The following is a 12,762-nucleotide window of genomic DNA, read 5'->3' as shown; positions in this document are numbered from 1 at the left end:
CAAAAGAGGTAGAGCTGGGATTTGAACACAAGTAAATAGGACTTCAGAATCTTTATTTAAAAAAAAAAAAGTCTCTCTCTCCATAAATGTATGAAACTATAGATATAGATCTATGTTTTCCTTTTTTTAAAAAATAATGTCAGGTTAGCTAACATACAGCATACACAGCGTAGTTTTGGCTTCAGGAGTAGATTCCCGTGATTTGCCAATTAAAACACCCAGTGCTCATCCCAACAAGTGCCCTCCTCAATGCCCATCACCCATCTTCCCTGCTCCCAAACACCCTACCCCCACCCTCATCAACTCTCAATTTGTTCTCTGTAATTACGAGTCTCTTGTGGTTTGCTTCTCTGTTTGTAACTTATTTTTCCTTCCCTTCCCTTCCCTTATGGTCTTCTGCTAAGTTTCTCAAGTTCCACATATGAGTGAAAACACAGGATATCTTTCTTTCTGACTGACTTATTTCACTTAGCATAATACCCTCTAGTTCCATCCATGTTGTTGCAAATGGCAAGATTTCATTCTTTTTCATCATTGAGTAGTATTCCTCTGTGTGTGTGTGTGTGTGTGTGTGTGTGTGTGTGTGTACACATACACATTACATCTTCTTTATCCATTCATCAGGTGATGGACATTTGGGCTCTTTTTGGCTATTGTTGATAGCACTGCTATAAACATTGGGTACATGTGCCCCTATGAATCAGCACTCCTACATCCTTTGGATAAATTTCTAGTAGTGCTATTGTTGGGACATAGGGTAATTCTGTTTTTAATTTTTTTGAGGAACCTCCACTATGTTTTCCAGAGTGGCTATACCAGTTTGCATTCCCACCAACAGTGCAAGAGGGTTCCCCTTTCTCCACAACCTCGCCAACATCTGTTGTTTCCTGAGTTGTTACTTTTAGCCACTCTGACCAGTCTGAGATGGTATCTCAATGTGGTTTTGATTTGTATTTCCCTGATGAGGAATGACATTGAGCATCTTTTCATGTGCCTATTGGCCATATGGATGTCTTCTTTAGAGAGGTGTCTATTCATGTCTTCTGCCCATTTCTTCACTGTATTATTTGTTTTTTTGGGAGTTGAGTTTGCTAAGTTCTCTAAAGACTTTGGATACTAACCCTTTATGTCATTTGCAAATATCTTCTCCCATTCTGTTGTTTGCCTTTTAGTTTTGTTGATTGTTTCCTTTGCTGTGCAGAAGCTCTTAATCTTGATGGGATCCCAACAGTTCATTTTTGCTTTTATTTCCCTTGCTTTGGAGACGTGTCAAGTAAGAAGTTGCTGCGGCTGAGGTCAAAGAGGTTGTTGCCCAATTTGCCCTCTAGGATTTTGATGGTTTCCTGTCTCACGTTTAGGTCTTTCCTCCATTTTGAATTTATTTTTGTGTATGGTGTAAGAAAGTGGTTCAATTTCATTCTTCAGTATGTTGCTGTCCAGTTCTCCCAGCGCCACTTGCCAAAGAGACTGTCATTTTTCCATTGGATACTCTTTACTGCTTTGTCGAAGATCAGTTGGCCATACATTTGTAGGTCCATTTCTGTGTTCTCTATTCTATTCCATTGGTCTATGTGTCTGTTTTTGTGCCAATACCATACTGTCTTGATGACTACAGCTTTGTAGTATAGGCTAAAGTCCAGGATTGCAATGCTTCCAGTTTGGTTTTCTTTTCAACCTTACTTTGGTTATTCGGTGTCTTCTGTGGTTCCATGCAAATTTTAGGATTGTTTGTTCTAGCTCTGTGAAGAATACTGGTAATATTTTGATTGAGATTGCATTTGTATAGGTTGCTTTGGATAGTATCAACATTTTAACAATATTTGTTCTTCCCATCCATAAGCATGGAATGCTTTTCCATTTCTTTGTGTCTTCTTCAATTTCTTTCATTAGCTTTCTATAGTTTTCAGCATACAGATCTTTTACCTCTTTGGTTAGGTTTATTCCTAGGTATTTTATGGTTCTTGGTGCAATTTAAATGGGATCAATTCCTTGATATCTCTGTTGTTTCGTTACTGTATACAAACGCGACTGATTTCTGTTCATTGATTTTATATCCTGCAAGTTTTCTGAATTCATGTATTAGTTCTAGCAGTTTTTTGGTGGTCTCTTGGGTTTTCCATGTAGACAGAGTACCACATCATCTGCGGAAAGTGCAAGTTTGACATCTTCTTTGTCAATTTAGATGCCTTTTATTTCATTTTATTGTCTAATTGCTGAGGCTAGGACTTAATCTATGTTTTCCTTTGTGTTAAGCAGTTGCATTACCAGGGCCATCTTGAAAAGGTTCAATCAGAAAATTCCAAGTTTTATTTGAGCTTTTTTCAGGCAAGAAATTCAGGGGTCTTATTTAACTTCCAACTTTAGGACTAGTGCAACTCTTAGTGTGTATTATGTGCTCAGTAAATACTTACTCAGTGAATTAGCCAGCCCCTTTGCCTGTGTTGTGCATTGATCCACTGATCAGTAGAAGACAAAACACACACAAATTCAAACAGTGAGAAACATTTCTCTGGAGGTCTTGTTTCTTTATACCATCCCATATGACAATGCCTTTTCATCCACTTGTCTTTTTTTCCCCTGGCAACTCAATTTCCCTCTCTGCCCCTTTCCTTTGTCCCACAGGCGAAAAAAACTTGTCCCCCTGGCCACCAGGCAAGATGAGTCTCCCTGCTCCTCATAAGTGCTCACCTTGATGGACAGCCTCACAAACTAGGACAGTGGATCATGATAGTAAAAACATAGATCAGATTGTTCAGGAAGAGTGATTGTAATGAGGAAGCCATATCCACAATATCTTTACTTATCCTTCACCAAAATTTTGTTTTCTTATTTTTCCCTCTTCATTAAGGGAAGACTATAGGAGGATAATGTAGAAAAATGAACAAATTGTGTGCTTAAATTAGAAAAACAATTGTGTCAGTACTATATCAGGTTCTGAGAAGTTCTAAGACCAAAAATTATGACACCTAAGTTTTAGGCAAAGTAATTGGCAGGAAACAAAGTCTTTTTTCAATAGGGCTAATTCTAATAAAGTCAGAGAGAGTACTGTCAACATGCCAAGAAGAAAATCAGGTTAAAATTAACTGTTCGAGTCCTTTTGTTTCTAGCATCTATTTTCCATCTCTATATATTCTACTGGCACAAGAGACCCCACACCCAGCTACCCACAGATTATCTAGTAACCTGATCCGGCAAGTACACAGGGCAAGAACGGAGAAGAGAAAAATCCCTTTACCTTAAAAAGAGATCTTCCAAATTCATTAACATCTCATACAGTGCTCGCCATTTCATTTGTGCCCACATAACCTTATTCCTAGGCTCTAAAATGTTTCAGAGTCAGATGGCTATAGTACTTCCACAAATGGCGGGGGATGGGGGGTACACATTTCAAATACAGAAGAGTACTGGTGCCAAAGGTCACATGGAGAAAGAAATGAATCTTTCCTAGCTGATCTCTGCTCACATCAGAGATCACCCCCCAAACAGGGGAGAAGAAAAAACGGTCGTACAGGTTTATATACAGGCAAATAAAGAAGATGAGATTTTGCAAAGGTAAAAATGTCTTTAGAAGCACAAGAAGGCCCGTGATTAGCTGATAACCATTTAAAGGCATGGGTAAAGTTTACCTGAAAATGGATGGTATGTTTCTGCTTTTCCATTGGTGAATTTACCAAGGTACTAAACTTAAATTTAAAAGGTGTCACGGGAGAAGGAACAAAGGAACAAACAAAGCCAGAGAGGTTGGGCTGATCTGGTAACAAGCTACCCATCAAACGCGAGTTAGGAATTGCCACAGTAGAGAATGTATGGTACTTTCAAGACCAGGTCTATACCCAGATTGTGCTGAATTTCAGATTCTGCTTCTAGATGGAAAGGCAAAAAAACCCCACAAAGATTTCCAGACCTTGGGTGTTTAAAGGGCCTTCACACAGTAAATCAACCTACTCCTGTCTTGTTTTCTCCGCAGCCAGACTGAAATAATACAGCACCAGCAGAGGTGTGAATTACCCCCATTCATCTTAATGGAGTGTTAACTTCAAAGGCTTGTTTTAACCATTTAAATGCTAAGCTCATGAGTAAACATTCCGTTAAAAAAAAAAGGTACAATTTAAACATTCACCTTCAACATACGAAAGTAATTTATATTCTCAGCACTTCGTTTTTTAATTTAGCAAACAAGTCTCCAAGTGTTAGAAAAGTATATATTTTGTACTTTACTTAGTTTTATTTTAAATAGTTCTTACCTAATAAATTATGAACGTTAAGCCCATAATGCGAGGGCCTATATTTCCCAGGAAAAATGTTGCAGAGTACTTGAACAAGGGTTTTTGGTAATCCTAGTGAAGGGGCCACTGCTCTTACCTGCCATCTTATTAGCTTCCTCCACACTCATAGAGAAAGCTGTGACCCCGAAGAGGCAACTAGATAAGGCAGAATATTGAAGTAAAATAAAAGAAAAACACTTCCACAAATATTATCTCTTGATATTAACTAAGTTTTATGTTCAATATGTTACTTGTCCCTTTGCCAAACCTCTCATGATCCTATCCCATGAGCAGGTGACAAATGTATTAACTGATGCCCAGCTGTCATCACATTTAACATTTGCCCCACAGGGCATCCTTGCATCTGTTGCAGATTTAGTGTTATTTTGGTATTACTGGAATTAGATTTATGTAAGCAGCTGAACACCTATTTGTGTTTGGATCTATAATTTCATAAACAGAAAAAGAGGGTACAAGAATTAGCTTATCAGATTGATAGGCTCTGGCTGACCTGAAGCCACAGGGGAAGCCATGCCTGGCTGTGCCCCTGGGACCATGCTAAGTGCCCAGCTTCAGGAAGACATTAGTAGGAGAGCACAGCTGGGGCAGAACTGTGGCAAAACATGAAAAAGAGTGCACATGGGGCCAGTTCCCCTGTGAATGAAGGCTAGAGAAAGACTCTAAACATATTAGTTGTACAAGATGGAAGACGAAGAAATTCCCTGTCTCTGATTGAAAGCAAACTTATTTTACTGGTCCAGATGAAGGGATGGGGGAAAGGGGATAAGTATCCGATCTAAGAGCCTGTTTTGGTCTGCACCTAATTTATACAGGGTCATTTAATCCTCTCAACACAACCCTGTCTAATTGGTATTAACTCCATTTAATACCTATATGAAAGTGGAGGCTTGAGAGGTTAAGTACTTTGTCTAAACTCACTGAGATTTGAATCTAAGTCTTTCTAACCCTCAAACTTAGACTTTTTCCATTATACTATGCTGATCCAAAGTTGCCAAAGAGATATCTTAACTCAAAAGGGAAGCTCAGTTGTCAATTTTTCTGCCCATTTCCTAAGTAGGAAGCAAAGGGGCACCTGCAAAAGTGTGTATTTCCATTCATGCAAATTGGTGCTTTGCATGCAATCCCCTACTTTACATGTGCACAGGGGTAGCATTACATTTTCACTGATACACCCTGGCTTTGGTAGGCTGCTAACAAGGTGCCTTTCACAAAGAGCACTCATGGGGAGAAGAGATCTAGCTTCTGCTTTCCAACCAAAAGTAAGCCACATCAATGGGAAACAATGATTTATAACCTCTGCACAAAACTTGATATAAATCGTCACTATTTGTCTCTGTTTGCCAACTAGAAAGTCACGTGTTTAAGTGACAAAAGAGAAAGCTCAGAGAACTTCCAAATCCACAGTCAATCATCACAGCTCTATGTCATAATGAACAACAGGAAAATCACAAAAGTTTCTTAGAGAAGATTGGGAGGCAGGGTAAAATACCAAGTGAAATAATCCCACAGTTTTGTTATTAGTGATTGATGTTGACAACATTAACCCACAGCTAAGATTCAATTTTGTATATAAAGCCAATACACTGATTTCTTAAAAAACAAACAAATGAAAGATAGACTCTATACATTTAATAACACTAAAAACTTCTGCCTGTGATAAACACTGTTAAGAGAACGAGAAGGCAAGCCACCGATTGGGAGAGAATTTTTGCAAAACACATTATCTGATAAAGGACTGGTATCTAAAATATACAAAGAATGCTTAAAAGCCAACAGTGAGAAAATAAACCAATTTAAAAAATGGGCAAAAGATCCAAACCTCACCCAAGAAAATATACAGATGGCAAATAAGCTTATGAAAAGATGCTCCACATCATATGTCATTAGGGAAATGCAAATTGAAACAATGAGATATAACTACACACCCATTAGAATGGCAAAAATCCAAACCACTGACAACACCAAATGTTGGCGAGGATATAGAACAACAGGAACTCTCATTCACTGCTGTCAGAAATGTAATATGTTACAGCTAGTTTGGAAGGCAGTTTGGCAGTTTCTTATAAGACTAAACATATTCTTACCGTATGATGCAGCAATTGTGCTCTTTGGTATTAACCCAAAAAAGCTGAAACTTATATCCACACAAAAAACCTGTACACACTTTATTCATAACTTTGAAAGCCAGGAAGAGGCCCTTCAACAGGTGAATGAAAACACAAACTGGCCCATCCATACAGTGGAATATTATTCAATAATAAAAAGAAATGAGCTATATGAAAATGCATGGAGGAAACTTAACCACATTTTGTTTAAGTGAAAGAGCCAGCCTGAAAGGTTACATAATATATAATTCCAACTATATGACATCCTAGAAAAGGCTCACAGGGAAAGGCTCACAGTTTTTATGAAGTCAGTCAAAAGATCAGTGGTTGCCAATGCTTGCATCAACAGTGAACTCTCAGGCAAACTATGTACTTTAGTAAATAATACTGTATCAAGGGGTACCCAGGTGGCTCAGTCGATTCAGTGTCTGACTCTTGATGTTGGCTCAGGTCATGATCTCCTGGTTTGTGAGTTCCAGCCCCGTGTCAGGCTCTGTGCTGCCAGTGTGGAGCCTGCTTGATATTCTCTCTCTCTCTCTCTCTCTCTCTCTCTCTCTCTCTCTCTGCTCCTCCCTTGCTCATGTTCTCGGTCTCTCTCAAAATCAACAGACTTAAAAAATGTTTTACAAGTACTGTATCAATATTGGCTCATCAAGTATAACAAATGCACCACATGAATGCAAGATTTCAACAATATGGGAAACTATGGGTGTGTTGGGGATCAGGGGATATACGAGAACTCTGTACCTTCTGCTCAATGTTTCTGTAAACATTAAATCCACCCTAAAAAATAAAGTCTATTAATTTTTTAAAAAATACAAAGGTTGACCTAACTTATCAAAGAACATTTTGAATTTTATTTTAATTAAAACTGCTATAAACCCACTTTCCGCTACCTATTCCCATTTTGTTCTGCTTTTCTGTTAATAATGTTTATAAAAATGTTTACCCATATAAAAAGGATTCATCAAAGGTGCTTTACAGAATTATTCCTTTTTGCATATAGAGGTAAATTATTCTTTGTAAGAAGTGGGAAAATATTTGTTTCATTTACTAATCCAATTAAAAATGATTATTGCTAAACTAAAATTCCCAACCAAAATTCCAAAGACGAGCAAAACAAAAGCCTGTGGGGAAAAAAAAGATAAAGAACAATTAGAGTATTTTAAACCTCCACCTTCCTCAATAATGTATGTTATAGTTCAAAATACATGAACTTTCTTGATGTAGATAAACTACTCAAGTACAAAATGACAAATTATTTCTTAAAATAGAATTATTAAAAGAAATAAAAGGTAACCTACCCCAAGTTTTTTCCACGAGAGAAAATCCTCTCTGCTAAGTTTAAGATAAAATAGTCCTGGGAATATAAAAATCAAACACGTTGATGTACTGGAACCTTTAAGTGGGAGGGGAAACAAGGAAAAAAAAAAGAGGATATTGCCAGATTCAGATGCGGGGCCGGATGACAATTTTGATCTATTTTGTTACATGGATTTTTTGAAATAGAAAACTTACCAACCACACCAAATATATTCCTAATGTCAGGAACATATATTGCAAGTAAAACAATGGTAACATTGAGTGCTAGAGTGATCAAAGAATGGCGAGTCCATGAGAATGGAAAATTGGAGAAAAACATCATCATTAAAGCTCTTCTTGCCTGTATAACAGGAACAGAAACAGATTTAAGCAGAGAGATTTAAGCAAAGCCAACATACTTGCTTAGGGAAACACAGGTACAGTATAGTAAGCATGACATCCTTGCTCCCTACACCATTTAGATTTTTAAAAAATACAGTATAAACGATTATTATAAAGTGTTTAGGACAAATCAACTAAGAAATACACTTTCTGAGTGAGCTTAATAAAAATTATTTTGGCCTGGGTGGCTCAGTCAGTTAAGCGGCCGACTTCAGCTCAGGTCACGATCTCACGGTCCGTGAGTTCGAGCCCCGCGTCGGGCTCTGGGCTGATGGCTCAGAGCCTGGAGCCTGTTTCAGATTCTGTGTCTCCCTCTCTCTCTGCCCCTCCCCCGTTCATGCTCTGTCTCTCTCCGTCTCAAAAATAAATAAAACGTTAAAAAAAAAAAATTTAAAAAAAATTGTTTTGCTTTAATTCTTGAAGAAATGTTCACATTCAATGTCTTTAGGTTGCATAATTTTCAAAATGACCAACAATAACACTGTGTGATGAAATCTCAGAGAATCATTTTCATTAAATTCACAGAGAGAAGAACAAAAAGTTTGAAAAGAAAAAAGAATCATGCTATGGTAAAGAAACACCATGTACTATTTTATTTTATATTATCTGTTTCATAGCATGTAAATATGAAAACTAGTTCATGACACTTCCCACTGCCAAGGCGAGCAGCAGGCAGTCTTACCCCACAAATGTTTACCCCCCACCACTGCCCTCCTGGCTGTGCAGTCTCCACAGGAAGTGGGCCAAAAATCTTGAAGGCCAGTTCTTCGGGAACTTACTGTTGAGGGATTCAAGACATTCATGCAGAAACATTCATACCTCAAGCCTCTGTTTCCATTTTCTCAGAAATTCTTAAGATTCTTACATATGGCAACTAAATACAGAATGAAGATCTGTTCTGCCCCTTAATTATAATTCTCAAGCAAATACAATATTTTGACTAAGATTAAATTAGAATGTCTATGTGAAAATAAATCTACAATAAACCAGAACGAGCTTATTTTTGCTGACTTGACTTTTGCTTCTTCATGCACATTCTTGTGAAAACAGAATACAGAATTAAAGGAGGGGGGGAAACCCCAAACTTTAGAAGAACCATAGTCTCTAAATTGGAAACAATGCTGTGGGAGAGCGTAAATCTAAACTAAATCTCAAAAAAGCACAAATTAGCTTAGTGGTTCACTGTTATTTTTGTGCCTTCATGGGGCCATATGCAAGTATGAGGTCTTTGATCAATTACCTGACAAATGAATAAGATATACAAGACTAGATGTGATTCAAACATTCCAATCTGCAAAGAATTAGCGTTGCCATATCAGGGAGCTGCTACATTAAGCAACAAGACCTTTAAGAGTACTTACAGGGAAGTGGATTAGAGGGACTGTCAAAAGCACAGCAAATAGTATGCATAGCTTCACAGCCATGACAACAACATCGTGTGGCAAGTACTTGCTATAACCTTGCAGTAATTCTGATGCCACTTTGTCTGTAAATTAAAACAATAATAAGGATCACATTATAAACTACTATGATGTCAATAACAGCAAAACTATTTTACTTTGCACAAATGGATCTTAACAAGTTTTGGATTCTCAGTACCAAAACCATCTCTGGCCTTTTCCCTAGCCTTTGAAACATAAAGACATTAGTTAAATATCTGCTTTAAAGTTACAATCTTTTCTTTTAATTAAACTAGAAATCAGCAGAACTTCTAAAATTATGACCATGAAAATACATATATATGTATACACATCTATATATATCTGTATCTATATATATACATATAACTTGAGAACTTTTCCATAATCCAAAGGTCTTGAACATTTGTTTGTTTTGTAAGGTGCTTTCACATGTATCATTGAAAGGGTATCATGTGTACCCTTATAACAATTAAGAGGGTAGCTAGGCTGAAAAATATTAATGGACTTGCCCAAGATCACACAGCACAAAGGGGCAGAGCTCGAAGAGCTAAAAGAGTACCCACTTTTTTTTTTTTGGTGCCAAAGCCAATACCCTTTCCTCAATACCGCAACGTTTTCTAGAATCTTACACTTCTGTACATGTTGTCTGTTTCATCAACATTTCACCTGTAAATTCCTCTTTCATAAGAAAATGTAGTTGTAGGGAAATGGCTTACTCAGCAAGCCAGTGGTAGTCAGTGACAGAATTTGTACATGCTGACCATGCTTTGCTCCATGTCAGTCTTCCATTTTCCCAATGTCTTCTGCGCCCCCAGTCAGACGAGGGGTACGAAGATTGAGCGTTCTCAAGAACGTTCCATGTCCTGCCTTGTAGTGAAAGATCAGTCTGTACTTAAAATAGAATACTGTCTTTGATTTTTAAGTAGGCTTCACGCCGTGTGGAGCCCTATGCGGAGCTTGAACTCATGACCCTGAGATTAAGACCTGAACTTAGATCAAGAGTTGGGTTCTTAACCAACTGAGCCACTCGGGTGCCCCAAAATAGATGGTGCTTTTTAAACTGGAGATTAATATGTTTTCAGAGAGATGCTTTGGAGGAAATAAAAAACAAACACACCTCTGTTTTCAAGGAACTTAATATTTAAAGGAGCAATGAGATGAACATATACACATAAAATAGAAAGCGTATAAACACAGATATACACGTACGTGGCAGTAGTTGTTCTAAACAAAGAGCAATTGTGAATAGGGACAGGTAACTATGACTTTGATATGGAGGAAGGAGGAAACACAGGAAGGCTTGGGGAGAGTCATCATGATATAGTGAAGAGCAGGAAGGTAGAGGGTCTTGAATTCTGGGACCACACAGACTGATGTTCAAATTCCTCTACTTACTAGCAACCTAACTTCTCGGAGTCTCTTCGTTCTTACATCTGTAAAATGGGACACTAACATTTTGATGTGTGGAGTTACTGAGGGCCATAAATGAGTTAATGTATGGGTGGAGAAAGAGATTCTTTCTCAGAGGAAGAAGTAACATAAGCAGAAGCCCTGAAGTGCACAGAGAATATGCATCTGAGAAAATGAGCAGTCTAGTAGTAGTAAGTACTTACAGTGGCTTAAACAGGATGTGCTGTAGAGCAGAGAGAGTATTGGGTGATAAGGCCAGAAATGCATTTAAGACCCAGTAACAGAGCTGTTCAGGAGGTTTGTACTCAATCTGGTGGGCTACAGAGATGCAATGACTTATGAAGATTGGTGTACTAGGATCTGAACTAAGCAGGAAGAAAAAGATACCCAAAACTGAAATAAGAGTTAGAAGGTTACTGTCATAATCACTGAGAGATAATGAGAATCTGAACTAGACTAGTGATCATGGAAAAGGGAGAAAATCCAATTATCTAACGTATCAAAGAACTTCTTTACACAATAGGAGATTAATGGACTAAGTAAGAGATTAAGAAGAGCCAGGAAAGCCGGATTCTATTTCCAAGTCTGAGATATTCGCAAGTCTTTGAAAAAATATGGCAAACTATTTTCTTTCTACTTTTTGAATCATGAAAATGAGCTATTAACACTGCTTAACAATTCTGTAGACTTTTAAAATGGTCTGGTTATTATGCAACATTTGGGCATTGGCCTGGCTCCCCAGAGGAACACTTTTTCTTCCTCACCTTATAATGCTGTAACATCTGTAAAGAGCCAATATTATTAATCTAGGTACATACTTATAGGTCCCTGTAATCTGACAAAATTTAGATATTAACTAAGCCTTGGGAGCACTGGATAAAAGGATCCCAAGCAGCTCCAGAAGTCAGAAGAGCTAGATTATAAATTCAAAATATCTGTTACATACCCACTTTCTCCTTTCCCAGGATGAAAACATTTCTTCCGATTCTGTGTTCTTAGCTGAGCCTTAACATATGTGAGGGATAGAGTACAACACACTTCTCTGAATTCAGACAAATCTCTATAAATCTTAGTAAGGACCTCTGCAAGTTATATATGCTATTAAGCCAGGAGGCTGTCTTGTGTAATACACATTGTCAAACCATCTGAAGTTTAGAAAGATTACCACAGAGTAGCAGAAAGATTACTAGATTAGTATTCAGGAGACATGCTACTACTAATATTGTTAACAGGTCACTTCACTTCTTTGGGCTTCAGCTGCTCATTTACAAAATGAGTTCAAGGCCTTAATTTGTGACTAGCCCTTTTGATAATTGCTCAGTAATTTTTCTCCATAAGAATGAGAGCTACTGATATCTCAACAAAAATATACCAAAAAAGATGCTCCTTAGTGATGATTAACAGCCCCCCAAAAGCTATTGTGAATGGAAAAATCAATATCTGAATCTTCTTTGGTCTTTGGAGAAGGAATTATTTTTATATCATTCTTTCTATCACCTACCTACAATGAGATTTTTCTTAGATGTGCATTTCTCCATTAGATAAAATGCGGACAGTCTGAAGAATTTGCGGTGCATTAAGTCAGAGACAACATAACAGCTTTACCTGATAACAAGGACAAACTCTGTGTAGAAATGTTTCGCCTCTGTGTTCATGGAACAATAGATCAGTAGATAGGTAGGTAAGTAGACAGAGATACACAGATATGTCTGGAGCTTAAGTGAGCCAGGTTCTTCCAAAAGATAATCGACAAAAATTTGGGATGAAGGAAATCTGGGTTCTCTAGCATAATTCCTGAGGAGGGAACATAGTAATAAAAGCACTACCTTTGGAGAC

General features: G+C 37.6%; 1 protein-coding gene across 2 annotated transcripts in view; it reads right to left on the bottom strand.

Annotated features, from left to right (window-relative positions):
* SLC38A6 (solute carrier family 38 member 6) overlaps nt 1-12,762 on the bottom strand; it is an 87,517-nt gene that overhangs the window by 6,193 nt on the left and 68,562 nt on the right. Inside the window, exons 13-16 of one of the 2 annotated variants that reach the window (XM_043556302.1) lie at nt 9,457-9,581; nt 7,910-8,054; nt 7,696-7,790; nt 6,427-7,518 (exon numbers count right to left, since the gene is read on the bottom strand). In XM_043556302.1, the coding sequence (XP_043412237.1) occupies nt 7,438-7,518; nt 7,696-7,790; nt 7,910-8,054; nt 9,457-9,581 (446 nt within the window). In that variant the 3' untranslated portion in view covers nt 6,427-7,437. Of the gene's footprint in view, nt 1-6,426; nt 7,519-7,695; nt 7,791-7,909; nt 8,055-9,456; nt 9,582-12,762 lie in introns of those variants that run through there. The other variant, XM_043556301.1, reaches the window with a different exon arrangement.

This window comes from Prionailurus bengalensis, chromosome B3, assembly GCF_016509475.1.
Source record: "Prionailurus bengalensis isolate Pbe53 chromosome B3, Fcat_Pben_1.1_paternal_pri, whole genome shotgun sequence".
Taxonomy (NCBI): Eukaryota; Metazoa; Chordata; class Mammalia; order Carnivora; family Felidae; genus Prionailurus; species Prionailurus bengalensis.
The sequence above is the reverse complement of the archived record's forward strand: the minus strand, read 5'-3'. Positions and strand labels throughout refer to the sequence as shown.